This window comes from Telmatherina bonti (assembly GCF_933228915.1).
Source record: "Telmatherina bonti genome assembly, chromosome: 21".
Classification (NCBI taxonomy): Eukaryota; Metazoa; Chordata; class Actinopteri; order Atheriniformes; family Telmatherinidae; genus Telmatherina; species Telmatherina bonti.
The window spans coordinates 12,720,086-12,740,388 of NC_136630.1; the positions used below are offsets into that span (position 1 = coordinate 12,720,086).

At 36.5% G+C, this 20,303-nt stretch overlaps 1 protein-coding gene across 1 annotated transcript; it reads left to right on the top strand.

Moving 5' to 3' along the window:
• The first annotated feature begins 333 nt into the window (after nt 1-333).
• Nucleotides 334-19,823, top strand: LOC306771281 (poly(ADP-ribose) glycohydrolase). The gene is made up of 17 exons (XM_079260422.1): nt 334-835; nt 918-997; nt 1,064-1,818; nt 2,215-2,337; nt 2,939-3,029; nt 3,458-3,528; nt 6,791-6,883; nt 7,625-7,779; nt 9,730-9,809; nt 9,930-9,990; nt 10,077-10,152; nt 11,258-11,405; nt 14,146-14,224; nt 14,821-14,929; nt 16,920-17,025; nt 18,107-18,235; nt 18,520-19,823. The coding sequence occupies exons 1-17, from the start codon at nt 723-725 to the stop codon at nt 18,693-18,695; spliced, it is 2,445 nt and encodes an 814-aa protein (XP_079116548.1). The 5' UTR covers nt 334-722; the 3' UTR covers nt 18,696-19,823.
• The last annotated feature ends 480 nt before the right edge of the window (nt 19,824-20,303 follow it).

The following is a 20,303-nucleotide window of genomic DNA, read 5'->3' on the forward strand; positions in this document are numbered from 1 at the left end:
GCTTTGACCGCAACTGTTTTTAAAATAGCTACTTTTATCATTCAGCTGTTCTTGCCCATATAAAGGCTAAGCAACTTAAAAAGAAAAGAAAGAAAAAAAAACGTTATTTTCGACAGTTGTGGTCTCAATTTCCGTATTGACATCAGCAAAATAAAATAAAATAAAGTAAACATTATTGTTGAAAATTCACGTGGCGTAAAAAAAAAAAAAAAAATTATATCGGAGATATCGCGTTAGTTCACTAACAATGACGTCACTTGAACGGAACTTCTGTTGGCGTTGATCAGCGGTGTTCACCGGTGAACTTTAGCATCACCGTAATAACAGGGAAAGTATGGCATTAAACAATGCGAAAATGCCAGCAAATGCTCTTGTAGCGGTCTATTAAACTTTTTAAAATATGTATATAAATGAAAACTCTCACCGCTTCGTAACTGAAGCTTGAATACAGACACTTTTTTCCTAGTTGTGGTTCGCTTTGGATAGATTTTTCCACGCGTTGTAGTGTAACGCTAGTTAGCATTTAAGCTAACTATTGAGCAATGGGTGAATGAGTCGCGACACCGTCTGTAAGCCTGTTTTTGGCAGAGATTAAATAGGAATGGATAAGTTACAAACAAGCACTTGTCTGTGTTATCTATAATGAAGATCTTGCTACTTAGACTCATAACTATGGACGTCTATAAGGAACAAGAGTGGATTTTCTCGACTTAAAAAGCCACATGGCCTCATCCCGTTTTTTAAGACTTGTTTACCCGCAGAACCGACTGATAGAGAATCGCGGCTGGACAAAACCAAAGAACACTTTATTATTGGTGTCTGCTCCAGCTTTTTTGTGAGTGCATGTTAATGTTAAGTTTGCATATCTGTTTTATATAATTTGCAGATGTCTTCTCTAATATTTGGTTATTTTGCAGAGTGGCCGCATTGGCAGACTTTCAACCATCAAAGAGACAAAGAGTTGAAATAAATATTCCAGCAATATCGTTTCATAAAGGTAATTTGATAATTTGTTCTTGTGCAAAAACAAGTTATTAAATCCTCTTTTTTTTCCATCCTGCAGGTTCTTCTTTATGTATTTACAACATTGTTAAAGAAACTGTAGCTCAAGAAAGAAGGGAAAGGAAAATACAGACAGAGATGGATATATGGCCAAAAGCTGGAGGAGGTGGTTTGCGAGGTGTCAAAATGAAAGGTACCCGCCAAAGAACTGTCCCCAAGCAGCAACAGAACCTAAGAAATAGTCTTAATCTTGACAGATGGTTGGTTAAGCCAACAAAAAGTTCAAGCAAAACTGAAGAGTGCCAAAGCCAAGAGGATGTTGAAATGATGGATGATGATGAAGGATTTCAAGGCACATCCGCTGAGGCTTTGGACTGCAGAAATTTTGAAAAACCTTCTCTGTCTGAAACAGATGAAGAAACCCAACCCTTGACACCACAAAGCTTGGATCAAACCTGTCCTGTTTCACCAGCTTCTGTGGATTCTGCAGGGAGCGGGCTTATACGGGCACTTTCTTGCATTGAAGATGGATTACAAAAGCAAGAAACAGAGACAAGCTCAGACAGTTCAAAGAGCTCTGCAAAGCAGAAAATTAAAATGACAGACTATTTTTCAGGGACATCACCAAAGAATTTACCTGTGATGAGTTGTAAGCCTGATAAGTCTACAGAGGAACAAGATGCAGACAAGGAAACACCATCTGCTCTGGTGAAATGGTTGGGAACACCAATCAGTGAACTAAAGAGAATGCCAGCGTGTGGAAGGACTCTTCCTCCTATGAAGGATATTCCTGGACAGCACACTGTGATGATAAGGGTCTGAGCAGTTCTTTATATTGTTCCGCTTCTTCATTCTTATAAATTATAGCTCAGATGGGGAAAAGTGATCTCTATTTCAAAGAGTTAATAAATTGGCTTTATTTAATAATTATTTTTAGTAAATACTTGATTTATAATTTGCTAAAATTCAGTAATGTGATATTTGACATTAACATTATGAATGATAATGAATTTTCGTTTGTCATTTGTAAATCCAGAATGCACTTTGATACAAAATTTGCATCGTTGTCTTTTAGGAAAATGATTCAAATTTATCTTAGAAATCAATAATATTACTGTGATGTTTGAGTTTCTAACTGATGTCTGAATGTTTTAGTGTTTGCACATAAGAACTGCATGTGCTAATGTAATTTTTATTGGCTCCTATTGACAGACAGACCTTCTTCGGAGTGGTAAAATTCCTGTTCCGTACCCTACTAAGTTTAAGGATAGCTGGGATGATGTCCATGTCAAGATGCCCTGTTCAAGTAATAACTTGTTTCCGGTGCAAGATGAGGTAAGATGTAAAATGTTTTAAAATGTTTAGTACAAAAACATTAGAGGCATGAAATGTGTTATTAAAACTGCATTAGTGACCTGTTTAAAGCTGTTTTGTATAATTTCTAAACTTGTACATTAGATTTTTAGTATAGGCCTTGGAACTGTCACATTGTAGGTTACATCTAACTAAAGCATGTAGTGTTTGTTGTTTTGGTACTCTTAGAATCTCAACTTGTTTTAAGCAAATCAAGTAGTCAATATAATTTTCAAAAGCACAAATTGATTATTTTTTAAATATTGAAAGTTTCTTAGTTTTAATACGCTCCTTTAATTAAAATGGAGCAACAGGTTTTTACAACAAAACAAAATCTTTTGCTCGGAAAATATAGAAAAAAAAGACTTTAAATCATAGTTTTTATTTATTCAGTCTGGGATTTTCATTTTAAACAGCAGGCACCATCATATTGATTTTTTTTTCTGCTTATGTGTAAGTAACAGTGTGACCAGGGTCATAAAGCACTTTCATAATATGGAGACAAATGTGTTATTTTGATCATTTCTATATTAAAGATGAAGTTAACACACTCTGCAGTGACCTAACATAATTTCTTCCACAGGAAACGCAGGAAATGCAGAATAAGAGTCGGTGGGAGCTGATCAAAGAAACTTTAAACAAGAAGTTAATAAGTGCGCATGAGATGAAGGCAAGTGATTTCATGTTTTTATCCTTGAAAGTCTAATGTGGCCCCTCCAGACAAATAGTAGAAGATATATACAAGTAGTCTGTCTTGATTTATGATTTTGTGTAACATAGTTTTTCCATTCCACAAGTATTCTGGTTGATAAATCCTCAGATGAAAGAAAGAACTCTTGTCAGGCTGTAGTTTCTAGTAGTTAACATTAGATGGCATCATAGTTCTAGAAACCAGAGGCATCAGTATTTGTTTAAGGTTGGTCGTTTTAAACACCATCATGTAGTTGTGAAATAAAATATTTGCTTTACACATTTATATATATATATATATATATATATATATATATATATATATATATGTATGTGTATATATATATATATATATATATATATATATATATATATATATATATGTCTTTTTTGTTTGTTTTATTCCAGAAAGCAGTATTGACTTATAGTGCCTCACATGCCAAGAAATGGGACTTCACTGGATTGCATTTGTATTGTACTAAGGTAAAAAATATTTTCCATATAATTGTTTACTTTTTTTTTTTATCCTTCTGATCCCACATGTAGTGAAATAACCACTAAGTATCCAGTTATGGCACCTAATGACCAAACAGAAGCTACTGTGAAATATCATTAGTACTTCCTATCAGTTTTGTCTATAAAATCATATTTAGTCTGGTCTAATAGATTCACAGCTCCATGCACTAGAAATGCTCCACAGCTCTGCTGCAGTTTAACTTTTTTTTCCCTCTCTTTCAATACTAATAATTTAATCTTGGTCCCAGACTCAATGTATCTTTGTGGTATCAAAGACTTGTCATGTAAAGTGATTTGGAGTTAAAAGAGATACTGTATGTAAAGAAAAGGGCTCCAAATTTCACAGGGCATTGCTATCAAGAAAGGTTTGAACCGTTCAGATACTCTGAAAAGTAATTAATTTATTGTGACCAATGAAAACAAAGAAGAGCATAATTACCTCCAACATAGATACTGTGCTACCAGTAAACTTGGCTTTGTAGGGATGAAGACAAAAATATGACTTTGCTGATTATTAGTCTTTATATTAAAGATTACTGGGACAAATTACATTAAATCATTACATTTAACTGAGTTGGAGTTCAGATGTTTATTTTTAGAAAAAAAATAGATGCTGATATTGAAGTGAAAATATTTATAGTCTTTCATTTAATTGTTCACAGCCTATTTTGAGAAATTCAGACTGCTCTTATTGTACAATTGTTTACCTACGTTGTGACTTAATTAGAGATACTGATGGAGTGTAAGGAACCACTTAGATTATGATTTTTAAAACGCATGATGAAGTGTTCAAATACAGAAAAGACTTGATTTGTATTGGCATCCTTAAAATGTTGATTTTGCATCATTACATGAAAAAGATAGCGGACAGTCATGTGCAACATTTGAGTTTTATTTATTTTTGTTGTCTTAATCTTTTAGACCTAAGGGAAAATAAGCTTTAGTTACATCATAGGGCCAAGTGCATTGTTGGTTTATTGGTTTTAGCTTGGATTTGTCAGTGCCTTCACCGGTCTCCTTTGGTGGCCATCCATCATCTGTTAATGTGCTCTACGTCATTCTGTGTAGATATTCAGGCAGGGTCTGGTGTCTGGACCAATAAAGGAACAGGAATGTTCCATTTTGAGAGATAGCTGTGGTAAAAATATGACTTAACCTGTAAATTTGACATGTATCAGGCCTAATTTCCTTTATGGTAAGAAAGCATTCATTCATCTTTGGCTACATGGTATTATATAAAGTGATGGACTGCATATTTAATAATGTTCACACAACACATGAAAAAGTACATTCATGACAAAAGCACAGCCTTTGTCATGAATGTCAGCATGCCATGTGTTTGCCATTTTACAGAAGAATGGTAATTGATTTCACAATGCTTGGAAATGTTGCAGCCTTTAAAAGGCAAAGTGGGATTTTAGAGAAATATAATCTTCAAGCAAAAGGTCACATTTACTTTCAGAAATGAGAATAGCTGACATTATGTCACAGGAAATGTCTTAATTCAGTTAGTGTTGAGTCCACTCACATGTCATAAAAGATGTTATAAGGGAATAATGCAGCACCTACACATTGTAAGAGGCTCTAGACACAGGATAACTTTTATTATAGGAGATGGTTTAGGAATCTTAGAATTTTTAAAATATTAAAATAGATTAATATAATGGATTCTTTGTTAACTCCTTTGTGCTTATTAAAGAAAAGATGGCATGCATAAATAGCTTAACTGTTCCTTGAGTGTTGCAACAAGACTGATTGTGTTTAAATAAAATCTGTCAAAAAGAACAAAAAAGTAATTTGCAGGTTAAATGTCTCTGGGAGTGTTATTCTTTTTCTTATTGCAGAGGATGTTTATTTTTTTGTAAGAGAGAAATTCTAGATATTAATTTATTTTGTTGCTGGTTGAATGAGTAAAGGAAAGGTAAGTAATGTAAATTGACCCATTTTTTATTTTATTTTGCTACCTCTCTCCAGCTCCTTGGTATGACTGTAGCAGAATGGAGTTGAATGTCAGAGAGCAGAAAACATGACTGGCATGGAGTGACAGGCCAGGCACCTTCATTGAATATTTATTTCAGCGTGTATTCCTTATGAATAACCAAATAGCTGTTGAGGGACAGCAACAGTTTGTTCATTTCTTATTAGACTCCACAGCCAGCACTGTTTTTACAGTTATGACCACAACAGTTATACCAATGTGGTCACGTGTTCACTTCCCCAAGCAGACTGTTGTCTTGCTCAGACTCATGGGAATTTGAAAGGAGTGTAACATCTTGGCTTAAATTAATATAGGAGTTTTATTCTTATTTCCAATCCCCATTTGCTGAAAGTGAGATGCTAGCTGCTCATCCTGGGGACAACTACTCTAATTTCTCTATGCTCACATTTTTACTCCTTGCTTTATTGCTTTGTCAGTCCAGTATGATGAACAGACCTATTTCAAGTCATACAGACAGTTAGCTCAGCTGATTTGATGCACTGCCCTCTGCTGATTTAAAGAGCTTGCCTTATACAACCTCAGCTACATTTGCTATTTCTCCCTGTCAAGTGTTTTAATTTATGATGCCCATAGGAGCAGTTTATGATGTCAGTCAGGTCATTACTTATGATAGTGTTTAGACAGGCTTCCTTTGCCATAATATAAATGTCCTAGGCTAAATCACCAGTGGAGGCTCAGTGTCCTGAGCATGCACTGTCCTTTTTATTTCAAGCGCTTGACCATTTGCATCTCCACCAGGAAGGCTGTTTAATCACTTGGCATGGCTGTGCAACCTTGATGAAATTGCTCTGTGATTGATCTTTCTGACATTTTGTAGCCACTATGGGGGTAAATATGACTTGAATATAATGTCTTGTGACTGTGGCAGTTGTGTCATGGACGGTGGGTTTGTTATTTGGTTTTTGTTTTATTATTAATGAACTGTTCAGCTAAATATATCTGGATAATAAGTCATTGTGCAGTAATTTATATAGGTTATGAGTCTTCATTGCCTATGTTATATTGTCATGCACGTTTTTTTAAGGTTCAATAGGCTTTAAGTTATCTGTGCTGCTAACATTTCAGCAGTATTTTAGCTTTGTACGTTGATACATTTCATATTGTTTTAACATTTTGGATCAGAATAGTATTCATATTTCTTTCTGAAACTAATCAGCCTTGACAGCAAATAATACCACAGCTGAGTTTTGTGGGGAAAAAAACATTTACAGATCTTTTTCTCTCTCCAAGGTTTTGGAGCCTGATGCTGCTGAACATCTGTTTGACTCCTTGCTGCCAGACATGGTGCAATTAGCACTGAGAGCATCTGAGCTCTGCACCAAGGTAACCCCAATAAGCAGCCAATGGACACACACTCACTGGTCTGGGACATAGTGGATCACAGCAGCAGGATGGTCCCACATGTCTCAACGTGACAAATGATTCTGATAGTTATGAAGTTAAAACTTTTGGCTATCAGTGGTCATTTGTCCAAAGATTCTGGTTATGTGGAGTGTAGATATTAAATATCCGTGTGTGCTTCCAGCCAGTAAAATGCTCATTAAAAATGTTTCCATGTATTAATTTGGCAAGGCAGCCAATCATAAAACTTTGATTTTATATGTATATTTAATTTTACTCCTAGTTTGATTTATTTAACACCAAGTGAGGCATCTGCATACACAGAAAATTATCATAGAAACTGCAAAAGGACATTATTTGTTGTCAAACAGTATTTTTATGCGTTGCAGTAAGGAGTTTTATTCTTCCCCTCTACAAATAAATGAGTTTACTTTAAAAACTTTGGAGGATTTTTGTCTAAAACACTGCTAGCTTGTGTATTTTAATTTAAATGTTACAAACTTTACACAGCATTGCATAAATAGCAGTGTTTTTTTCTATTTCTTGAATAAACTCATAATCTATATTAGGATTATGTGCACAATATGAACTTCAGTATGATTCTTATGGCTTGTTAAAGTTGTATCAGGCGGTTCCACATTATTCTGTCTGCAGCATGACTCTGTTTGCCAGCTTGAAAAAGCATCTTGAGCGTTTTCAGTTATACCTATATTTCTCCTCTAGTCAATACCCCTCCTGAAAAGAGGCATGAACCACTCCATCACCATGTCTCAGGAGCAGGTGGCATGTCTGCTTGCCAACGCCTTTTTCTGTACCTTCCCTCGACGCAACTCCAGAAAGACAGAGTACTGCAACTACCCAGACATTAACTTTTTCAGGTAATATTTGCAGATGTGATACTTCAACTAATCATTAAAGTTACATAATCAGATTGTAAAAATATGCTGCTGTGAAAATGAGCTCCATCTCCATGAGGGGGCACTGCTGGATATGCTTCTTATACAGATATTCACTTGATTATTTTATCCTATGGCTGCATCCTAAAGCATACAACAATATAGTCTGTCAATGTCCAGTTTTCAGCGTGTCAGAATCAGATGTTTCATTTGCATTTAAAGTCAGCATGCTCTTGTTTATCAAATAACTTGCTGCTCGGAGGGATAGGATTCGCTCTGCCACCACAGATGCATAATCGCCAATCTTAAAAAAAAAGTTATGTACAAAAGTAAGCAAAAGCCATAGTTTGACAGTTTTTTTTCAAAGAATTTTTACAGATTGTCTTTTGCCTTTTCCTGAACACCCTTTCTCCATGTTTTACTGTAGTAGTTGGTAATTTCTCCAAATGAATGTCCTTCTCATATTTTAAGTAGAAGTATTGCATTTGAGAAATCATTTGACAGCTTCTTCATCCGTACAAACAGATTATCCTACAGGACAGAGCAGTGTAAAAATCTGTGTTGCGATCTCTGCTCAGTCATGTCCCCCGTATCTTTTGGCATCAGTATGTAATTACCTAAATGGAAGGGTATATTGAGTTAACATCGACTTAGATGGCTGCTTTTGATATTAGAGAAAACCACTGACTGTTTGGCAGGAGACTTTCAATGAATTCAGTGTCTATAAAATTTCATTCACATGCATGTTTTATTGTGATTTGAAAGGAAAGTAGGTATCACCTTTTTTCTTTTCTACTTGAATATTTTCTAGATTACCAAATTAGCACGAGCTAAATAATAAATCCTTGGGATTGTTTATTCTCCTTTTGTTTTTAAGAATATTGACTGTAATTAAAATTTTTCTGCCAAATCATTTATATTCCTTCTTTCTATTTTTGTTGCCCTTGTTAATGATTCTGAAACCCAGATATTATACCAGGTGTAGTCTCACATATAGTATTTTTCATTGACATATCAGCTTGTAGTTAGGTTTTTGCTCATTTACGAGAGGTAAATTGATCTTATATAATTGTGTATTAATTCTCTATGCCCCAAAGACCATATTGCATTTTGTCACGGCTGCTCATACTAGTGGCCAACTTATGTCAAAGACATTTTTCCTGAGGGCTACATGGGGCATGATTGTTTCTGGGGGGGCACTCTGACAAAAAAGAGAAATGAACACAGGAGTTGGCTTGAATGAATGAGTTTCTCAGCCCTAAAGGGCTCTCAGTGCGCCAAGCTTTTGTCATTTCATTTCCTTCCCTTGAAAATTCTCCCTTTTTATTGTGGCATGTCAGACAGGCCATTGGGTTCTTTAGAGAGAGATGGTGGGCTTAATGTTTAAAGTGCATGCAGAACTATCCAGTGCATCTCACGCCCAACAGCTGTATACATGAGCATGTGTGTTACACCCTTTTGCCTCCTGAGGACACTGTTGCTTAAAAGGGGCACAGGGCTTTTTAATGTACCACCAAACAGGGATTCCTGTTTCCCTTTCTCTTCCTTTTGTGTGCAAGTGCTGTGAAATGGCAGGAGTGTCGCCCTGTGATGGCCAGCCTGGGGCAACTTCGTTGTCGTAACAGCGAAGAAGCTCCTACATGATCTGAAAAGGAAGCTGAGAGAGAGATGTACTAATTTGTGTCAAAAGTTAAAGCATGACTAAACTCACGTGGCTAAAATGGAGGTCATGTGTCTATAAAGCTCTGGTTATGCACTGGGGAGAATTTTTGCTGGTTGTGGTTTTTGTTGGTTGAGTTGGTGGTGGGCAGAGATGACACGTAAAACCAACTTATTTTAAGAGTGAGCATTTATTTTTATGAAGGAAGACATATATTGTCAGGCTGTATATCAACAATGAATGAATAAAATCTATCATCTCTTTGCCCTCAGGCTGTTTGAAGGCTCCTCTTCAATGAAGATTGAAAAGCTGAAAACCCTGATGTGCTATTTTCAAAGTGTCACCGAGCAAAGTAAGTGGTAGGATGTAATAGCAGTGCATTCATATTATATTAATAACACACACACACACACACACACACACACACACACACACAGAAGAGATCACTTTGACTTGAATCTTTGTGATACAGTGCCGACTGGACTCATAACATTCGCTCGAAAAAGGCTGGATAAACCACCCAATTGGATGAGGTGCAGCATTTTTATGATCATACTAAATGAATGAGTGAATATTTTATCTACCTGGCTGTTGGAAGGAAAATAATCTTGTGTTTCAGCTCCCAGACTCTGCTCACAAAGCTCCACATTACATGTGAAGGGACCATTGAGGATGATGGTTATGGCATGCTTCAGGTAAGAAAGAAGGCTCAGGGATGTTTAATAGCTTGGTAGTGTAATTTTTAGGGACTTGAATTTGTGGAAGCTTTTTGCTTAAAGAATGTGTACCACGTTGCCTGTCCCCTTCTGGTATAGTCAGTCACTGTGCCACCTCTTTTTTTTTCAGTCTTTCACCCAGAATGCTTACTTCTGCTGAAAAGGCTTTAGAAGAAGCTTTTGAGACGTCAAAGGGAGTGTGCGCTGGGACTGGGGTCGAGGCCTCTGGGCCTCCTCTGCTCTCTGTGTTGGGCATGCTTCCTGTGCGCTGTCAGAGTGGCCCGCTCTGGCTTTCACCTTTTGTTTGCCTCCAGTTGCCACAAACTGACAGCTGATGTGCACACATGACTAGCTCTAGGGCATGCTGTAGCTCCGATTGATGGATGCTCAGCTCGGGTGGGGGTGACAGCTTGTCAGAGTAGACTTTGGAGGCTGACTTGTTGTCCCAGCATTGAGTGACCAGTTTGGGGAAGATTTGCTCTCAGACTGCTCACCCTTTTGTAGCATCTCTTTGAGGTGGTGAGAAGGTTGGACCGAGCTGACTACAGGCCAATGAGCAACAGCTGTCAGTACTGGAAATATAAAGATTTTATGTTCCACTTGGCTGCTGTCTCACTAAATGGTCATTCATCTGTCTGAGCTGAAACAGCATGGTGTGCAAATCGTTTTAAACCATAAACAGACTAAAGTTAAACTGGAAATCAATTTAGCAGCTTCTTATGACTTGAGAAAGATGGTTTGTTTGTTTTTTTAAGACTACAGGAATTTTTTCTTTTCATTTGATATTTGCTACTGGGAGTTGCACACTCAAGTGCTGCCCCCACGAAGAGCTCAGAGCTCATTTTTGGCACGGTGGACAGATTGTCTGAGTAATGCCAGCACCTCAGGCCACCATTCAAACCATCAGCTTGTTATAGATTCTGTCACAAATAAAATGAAAAGGGCAGACAGATGTATTCCTTTTCTTTTCCAGGCTTGGATGGTTTGAATAAAATTCTACTTTTTCTTTTTTTAAGTTATAACATGTAGATGGGCATGGCTAATAATGCTTTCTTCCTCACTGAGCATCTGTCTCAATTTGAAGGTGGATTTTGCCAACAAGTTTGTCGGGGGAGGGGTCACCGGTTCCGGTCTTGTTCAAGAGGAAATCCGTTTCCTTGTCAACCCAGAGCTAATTGTTTCTCGTCTCTTCACCGAAGCCTTGGATCATAACGAATGTCTCGTTATCACAGGTCAGTGAAAACAAACTTTCACCCCTTGTTGAATAATTATTTCATGACAGGATACTGATCAATAATTCATAGCGTTATCCTTTGATCCAGATCAAATTCATAACACCCTCGGTTAACTCTTCTCATGCTCATGTTTTTCATGACTGTTGTGCCTTTACAGTCAATCATGACAGGGAGGACACTTTACATGGCTTCAATTTGCCCCATTCTGATTTGGAAAGACTCTAAAGGATGTCTACTGCAATGTTTTCTCCATCTGTCCTTGTCACAGTTTTTTTTTTTTTTTTGATTGGCTACAAATGCTTGAGTGTGCTGATGGAGACTAAGTTGCCCTGATTGCTCTGTTGGGTCTTACTGTTGAGTAATTCCCTCTGACTATACTTCACAAGCGACTGTTTACAACAAACACAGCTAGGAGAGACCAGTGTAGACCCAGTAATAACAGCTAGACTGAAAGGGTCCCTGCAGGAGGCTGATGGCACCTGTCTGTTTTTCCACATTTTTCCCCTGTCTTGTCTGAATTGTTGTGGCTTTTTGATTGGGTTTGATGAAAAGGTTAGACAACCAGTGTAATATGGTAATAGCTAGTCAGACAAACACATCTAGTTTTCATCCTGCAACAATTGTTCCTATGAAGTATGTGAATTTTACACCTACATAATTTGAAAATGACCACTTACCATTGGCTTTACTGGGGAGTGCCATTAAGGTTTATTTGCAGCTCAAAGCATATTTGTGTGTTTCAGGTAACTTCTATTATAAGACATTTATGATTTTTACTCCTGCAGTACAACTACTTCATAGCTTACTAATGCAATGTTGCAAGCTCTTTGAGTTCATTGTGTTGGTTTTTTTGGGGGGGTTTTACCCTTTCAGCTCTCGCCTCTCTGATCTGCACGGTTCAGGTGGTTGTCTGCCAACAGACAGAAATTGAGCTATATCATTTATAATTTATTTGATATGGCTTTATTTAGTTTATTTAGCATGTGAAACATAAACTTTAATAAATGTATGCCCTCCCATTATACATATAAAGAATGCAAACATAAAAGGAAAATGGATAAACACAGAAAGCGAGGCATCACAAATATTTTCTTTCAACATGCAGTCATACTGCAGCTTCCTGTTTTGGCAGAGTCACCTTCAGACTTTGTGCCGGCCATCTCTCCCATGCCTCCACTTACACCACTTAACTTTATTACTTGGGCTTAGAATTAATTATAGCTGGAAGACCTGCCCAAGACCTGCTCTTCTAATGGACTCTTCCATTCCATCATCTTTATTAAACCCACCCTGTATCTTGTGTCCCTTGTTGTAAAAGTCTAAGCCGTAGCAGCATTGTGGCCATGTGGTAAATCATATTCCTCAGTGAGAGGTCTTGGCATACAGTATGGATTCTAATGGATCTTACCTCCCTGCTGAAATTTGCAAAAGTGCCCCACTTAATTGAATTTCCCTTGATTGCTAGATATCTGGCTGCCATTGTGGAGGTCGAAAGTATAAATAGTATCAAGGAGAAGTCATATGATTCACTGATATCAGCAATGACCAGAAAAGTCGATGCATGATGTAAGCAGGAGGACAGCATGGCACAGGGATTTTATATTCTTTGCTAGGTATGTTGGACAACAGGGTCCAGTGGTAACCTCGCACTATGATTACCGTTTTCTGTTTAAAACCATTGTTGTCTATTCTATGATATTAGTTCTATAATTCATGTATTAAATGTATCCACCTTCTTTTATTTTTCATTTTATTTTTAGTTATACACCTTAACAGTGAGAAATACATATATATATGCAGTTCATTTGACCTGTTTTGCTTTAATGAAGCAACAACATACGCTTTTGACCTTTCATTTTCTCGTCCACCACAAATATGCATTTACACACGAATGCTGCAACCTTCACAACATTATGAGTTATACCTGCAGATTTTATTGTTTGTTATTTAGAAATGATTCCAACAACCAGATAGGAACCAAGATTGTTCTTCTTCCTGCTATAAATAATCTTTTGAAAGGACATTTGGATTGCAGACAATCTTTGTGCTTCCGAAGTATATTCCTTTCAAATGGAAAAATGGTAAATGATAGAGCTTGATGTTTTGGGAAAACCAATAAATGTCAGGTTTTTGCACAGTGAACGCAAAGTTATCCAATTTTATACTTTTTGCCATTGGTAAATGTTGCTATCTTTTTTTAAACCAGTAGAACTTTAAGAAATACTCATGAGGCAATAGAATCTGTTGATCTGAAAAACGTATTCTAACGTAGAAGCTTTTTATTGAACATATGACTAGAACACTGGTAGCTGCTTTAGTTGGTGTATCAGTGTATCTTATAGTGTAAGGCACCATATTTTAACACTTTTTTATTTGAAACAATTAACTATAATTTCACATACTGCCAGTATTTCATTTGGGCAGAGCAGACAGATTGCTGCGGATGAAACTCATGACAAGAGTTTCTCACACGTAATGTTTATTGCAATTTTTGTTTGCATATAACATTTAAATTTTTGCTTGTTATGAAATATATAGTGTGTATATATAAATAATTCAGGTGTATTTCCCATCTCTTTAGTCTATTTATTCACTAATAAAGTTTAGTGATGTTGCCAACAAGTGCCACTCAGTTCTTCATCCTAAATATTAAGTTATAATATGTTTAACAGGTATTGTAACTTTTATGTTGCTGCTTGCTTGACAGTTAAGTTAATTTGATTTTGTTGTTTATCAGGGACTCAGCAGTACAGTAAATATACTGGATATTCTCAGACCTACAAGTGGGGAGGCAGCTACCAGGACACAACTCCGAGGTATCTTTTGTATCTTCATGCTTTTAAGAACTTAATTTTTTATTAGAATTAAAACATGCAAACTCTATGTTGCCCTATTATTTTAACCTTTTATCTAGGTAAGAATTTTACCTAGATGAAAGGTTAAGAATTTTCTTTTGTCTTGCGTCCTTTAGATAGCTCTTATGACGTTTGTGTACAAACATTGATCTTGAGCTTGAATGATATTGATGACTCTGTGACTTTTCATTTTCTACAACAGATCTTGAGGTTTTTTTTTTTTTGTTTTTTTTTTATATCTCTTCAGCGATGCATAGATTTGCTACAAATGTAGTAAAGTCACTTATATGTCATATAGGATGTGAAGTAATTCCACAACCTTCCATTTAGTGCCATCAAAAAGTAAAAAAAAAAAAACTGATCTACCAGAACTGGGATTTATGTTTATTACTGGAAGTTAGCATGTTTGCAAGTTATGATGTGCAGCTTGCTGTTTCTGTATTGCATATAGCTATGAAAAATTGTAGCACCTCTTGACTGAAACTTGTTTATTTTTATTGGACTGAAAAAGTACAAATTTGCCAAAATTATTTATTGATATTAATTTTTTTTCCCAGTGATGGCTGGCAGAGAAGATGCACTGAGATTGTGGCTATTGATGCGCTACAGTTCAGGAACTTTCTTGAACAATTTCACCCAGAAAGAATCAACCGGGAACTTAACAAGGTTATTAACTTCACCAATGATGAGATTGTTTTCAGCAGCATTGGTTTGTCTGTCTCTTTGCCTGCTTGTGTGTTTGTTAGCAATACTGGATGAATTTGTATTACATTTTCAGAAAATCTCCAAAATAGAATAAAGAACAAGTGATTAGATGTTGGGGGTGATCTGGATCACGGATTGCTGAAGCAGGAATTTTTTAAACGATTCTTTACAGACGCAAGGCAGGCGCAAACATCCAGGAATGTCAGGGAACTTTGTCACATCAATGGCGAAAACAAAAGGTTGCTAAAGCACAGCAGCATTTCATTATCAGTGTTAGTTCTTGCAGATTTGTCTTTGATTTTCACAGTTTCCTTTAAATATGCAGAAAAGCTGGGTTGTGTTTACACACCATAAACATTCAACAACTGTAGTTTCACTGTATGTAGTTCACTGAGATTTAACAAGCTGAAAGTCAACCTGTTTAGTCGTTCAGGAATTCTTGTTATTTTTATGTTGATAAATATGAGTTACGAGTATATGTTGTATGCTTGTAATAAACATGGATTATATAGATTTATTTGCAAAGAATACACATAATTATAGTCATCCTATTGTCCATTAAGCCCATAATAGATTTTAAGTAGCATAGTTGACTGTGGGCAATTTATCACAGTAACTACATTTGTATGTTGTTTTTTTTGTTTTTTTTAAAAACAAAAGTCCTCCCATATGTAAGATGTTCTTGGAGGAGTAATGGAGGGAAAAATCAAGATGTTAATGTTGACAGGTCTCCTGTCAAATAGCACCAAGGACTTTGACAGTCCTGACAAGGGTGTGAAGAATGCACCAACATAGAGATCAATCCCCTTTCAAATATTGTTCAGTGAAGTGTCATATCTGCCCTTTCACATGAGGAATTTATGACTGGTCAGGGCAGAGGATGGACTCTTAAAATTCATTTTCACTATGCATTTTATTTCCAATGGGAAAATAAATGACCAGAGACCTTTCAGATCTTTTATTTTTACCATCTTTTACATGATTTCTAACATGATTTTTTAACCCACGCAGTATGTCAGATGGGATGCTTTGGTTTACACATGGGTTTTTTCTTTTATTGACTCTAAAATCTTAATAATTTGGATTGCAATGAATTGAGTAAGTAGGTGTAAAATGGCATATTGTTAGAAATGCATATGGAGCCCAGTCAGCCTGCTCTTTTACATTAATACTCCTCAATAATATACAGAGCAGAGGCCCTAATGGGGGGAAAACAACTGTTGTCTCCATGTACTCTTACTTTACACTTCATGGGTTGATAGTTAAGACTCTCACAATTAGGAAATTTAGTCAGTAGTTACTTTTCCTACTTGTCATTGTATTTAAAAGTGTAATTCTCTTTTTTCATTTATATATCACTCTTATAAGTTTACAAGTCATACAAGTAGCATAAAAAATGGCTTAATTGCCATTAGTTTTCTAAACATATCTTACATGGCAAATATGTCATGTCCACAGCTAAAAAAAAAAAGGGGGGGGAACTATAAGATTTTTAAGACTGTCTTCTCAATATCAGTCAAAATAATTCAGGGATGGAAGCTGGGTTTTTTTTATTTTTTTTATTTTACCTTGTGACATGATCTCAATCTTTTTAAAATATTTGTCCTTATATAATGAACTGACAACTGTGAAATTACTCATTTTTTAGTTTATATATATAATTTTTTGCCCCATTGGTCATTTTTTTGGGGGATTTTCATCTGTTTTCCTCCCCTTGTCTGTCTTCTAAATTGAAATTCATCTTATTTAATTGACCACGCGTCTTGTAGCTTATTTTAAGACAAATTACTATTGACAATAATTTTAAACTAAATAATCATTAAGATGAATATGTATATAGAATTTCAATGCACTGCTCTTGCCAGAATACTTAATGACTGTTCACTGTAAAGTGTAATGACTTAACACTAATATGCTGTCTTCCATATTCTTGGTGTTTGTCTTCATTTAGGCTTATTGTGGCTTCGCTCGTCCCGAGGAGGAAAGTCAGAACCTTGCAGCAGTGGCAACAGGAAACTGGGGCTGTGGAGTTTTTGGAGGTGACACACGTCTCAAAGGTATGCACTGATGTAACCCTGACGTCACTGAGCAAAATGCCTTATGTCATCCTCGTGCACCCGGCAGTTTAATCAGGCTCTTTTCCTTGACATTGCTGAGTAGATTTCACATTGAAAAGCTCCTGCAGATTAGTACAGTGTAAGCATCCATTTGTCTTTTGGGAATGCGTTCATTTACTTAAGGTCTATTTGTTGCCTTCCTCCTATTGATCAAATGACAAAGTAAATATGTGGCATTAATAGTGAAATTGATCGCCAGCTTTAGCCCATCAATCTGTTACAACTCTCTGTGCCTTGTAATAACGAGCAAGGAGCTTCAGAAGTTTTTTTTTTCTCCAACCCCAAGGAATTACTGCTCATTTTGTAAGACTCTGATACCTTCTTCTTATGAACTCTACATACACAAGTGTATATTTATTATGTAGCCATGGCAAGTTGCATGCTTCTAATTGGCAGAATCACTACTGTCTGATTAATGACAAGCCTCTGGGGAAGAGCTTCATAATTCAGATACTTTCCGCTGCCTGTTTTCTCCCGTGTGCCCTCACAGCCCCACTTTTCCCCCCTTTGTTTCATTTATAGATAATTTTTGAAGAATGCAGCTGACATTGAGCTGGGACAGAATCCTCTAAAATGGGCATTTTCAGCTTAGTCATCTTTTGAAAATGTTGATTTAGTCTTTTCTCATTACCTTGGCGGTGTCCCAACTTTAATTAGTCAGCATACATATTTCCAGTCTCTTAAAATATTCACAGCTCTCTGGGGCCAGTCCTGACTTTCCTTTGTAACTAATCCAGTGTTCTCAATGGGGGTAAGACCTATTCCCCTGATTATTTACCTTTTACTGTACAGGCTACAGATGCTGATGTGGCTCACTTATAAAAGTAAAATTAGCCACAGGACCACTTTTCAAACCTTTGTGTATTTTTGTGATATTATATATATATAAAAAATTCTTGAAAATGTAACATTTATTTTGTATCTTTTTACATTTCTGTGTATTTCTAAATGTGATAAATATCATCCATTGCAAGCCAAGGTTAGCTGTAGTACACAGAAACAAACTTTTCTTTTATTCCAGCCCTGCTCCAGATGCTGGCAGCTGCTGAGGCGGGTCGCGATGTAGCTTATTTCACCTTTGGTGACAGCCAGCTCATGACAGATGTCCACAACATGCACGCTTTCCTCACTCAGAGGAACATCAGTGTTGGTAAGATGAAAAGATATCCTGCCATCCAGCTTCTTGTTTTTTTATGAAACAGTTATTTTTATGAAACAATTATTTTGTTTCTTTTTAGACGTTTTTTTGGGGGTTTTTTGGGTTTTTTTTTTTTTTTACTTTGATGTAACTATATTGTTATTTTAATAATTACTTGATTTGATTAAATAGTTAGGTTGCTATATTCAACTTGATTAATATAGCTGATCCTGAAAACTGAAAGTTTCTTGCTGTTACAATAAACAATATAACCAGTCTTCTTGTCTCCATCACAGGAGAGGTGTATGATCTTCTGGGGCAGTACTACAGCTCAGTGTGCAAGAGCTGCCTCAGTCGGCGCCCTGACGTCAGCCTCTACTCGTTCATCTACCAACAGGTCAGCCCTTCTTTGGCGCCTGACAACTCCACCAGGAGTTCAGCCAGACAGCACATGCCCACTGGCTGCCATTAACGTCATCTGGCTGATGAGTCACTGTGCCTTATTTTCAGAAAATGAAACAGTTGATGAACTAAAATATTTTTGGCTACCCTTTGGATTTATTTTCTGATTTATTGTTTCATTAAATTTAACTGTGGCTAAGCCAAAAAAGTAATGTTGACGGTTGACCAGAGAAAATTATTCTCATGCTTGCGGATCCATTTTAAAACCAGCTGAACAGCTCTGGAGAGAGTGGTTAGTTATGACCTGGGCTGGAGCCGGGTTCATTTTGCTGCAGCTGGTAATACGGCAATAGATTGTGCTCCAATGCAAAGCAATTGTGTTTTTAATGGTGAAGCAAAGGTTGCCATCCATCTTCTCAGTTTGTCATGCTGCTTGTTTTTACACCCACACATATCCAGCCTAATTGAGTTGGCTGTCAAAAAGGAAGTAAAAGGAAAAGAATAACAAGAGTTTGGAAAGCTTGAAGTGGTCACAGGAAAGCTTTTGATTTAAAGAGCAGTCTGTTTATAAAAAAAATCTTGTGCACAAAATTTGTAACAATCATGGGTTTTGCTGCATTTTGGATTATTTTGTGTGGATTCTTTCCCAAGTGTGATTGCAATTGATTAATTTGGTTTTGTATTTTGACACTGGGACAATGTAAATGAGTTTATTATTTTTTGGGCTTCCTCATGTTATTCATTGTTTGATTATTTCTCTGAGAAAACTCTGCATTTCAATCTAAATAAAACTCTTGTGTAAATATGAAGTTCTAAATTTTAAAACTGTGTATGTCTTATGAGCGGCCCCTTTTAAATGGGGCTATAAATGTCACCAGTACACCACTGTACAATCTGGATGAGGACTTCATGTCGCATGGATGTTGCAGACAAAATGAGTTTCTCCACTGCATTTCCTCAGCTATTGCTTCGTCCATTAATAAGGTCACATCTTGTATACGAAGTTTAAATGACACTTCATTAAATAAATAGAGCAGGAAACATCCATCTAGATGTGACAGGTGAGAAGAGTCTCGGATTTAAGTCTTCTGTCTTTTGGACTGAACAGTTCCTTCTACAACAGGAAGAAAATGGCTAATAGAAGTCCTCTTTTATTTTAGGTTTAAATGCAAAACATTTATATGTAACCTTCTGTATGTTTACACCCTCATTTTAGTTAACAATTAAACCAGGTTTCTGTCTATTGGTAATTATTGGCCCTTTCTCATTTATTTATTTTCTGTTTTTCCCTTCATTGTTTATTAACTTATATTCCCAAAGAGCTGTCATGACTTACTGTACAAATTCAATAATTTCAGGCATATGCTTTAGCTGAATGTTGAATTAGTTTGGTTCTCTGCACTGAATAGACTCCTGGGAACATGTAAGTGACTGAATGAGGTGTAGGAGTATGAGGTTGGTGCTGTCTGCCATCTTGGAATCAGAACCTCAAGGAGGGGGTCTCACTTTGTAGCTTGCAGAGTTCAAAATAAGCCTTTGGTGGCATCTCTCCCATGGGGATCAACCATAGAGACACAGGGGTATCCTACTGGATTGATCCCTCTACAGTGAGCATCATGTGTGTTTTTGACCTTTCAGTTGCAATCTGCCATAAAGTCATGAACATGCAGTGTTTTTT

Bases quoted from the DNA above. Each gene is read 5' to 3' on its own strand.
- LOC306771281 (XM_079260422.1), top strand. From the start codon at position 723: ATGGCCTCATCCCGTTTTTTAAGACTTGTTTACCCGCAGAACCGACTG. The intron at 7,780-9,729 runs GTAATATTTGCA...CTTTGCCCTCAG, and splicing joins CCAGACATTAACTTTTTCAG to GCTGTTTGAAGGCTCCTCTT. The intron at 17,026-18,106 runs GTATGCACTGAT...CTTTTATTCCAG, and splicing joins AGGTGACACACGTCTCAAAG to CCCTGCTCCAGATGCTGGCA.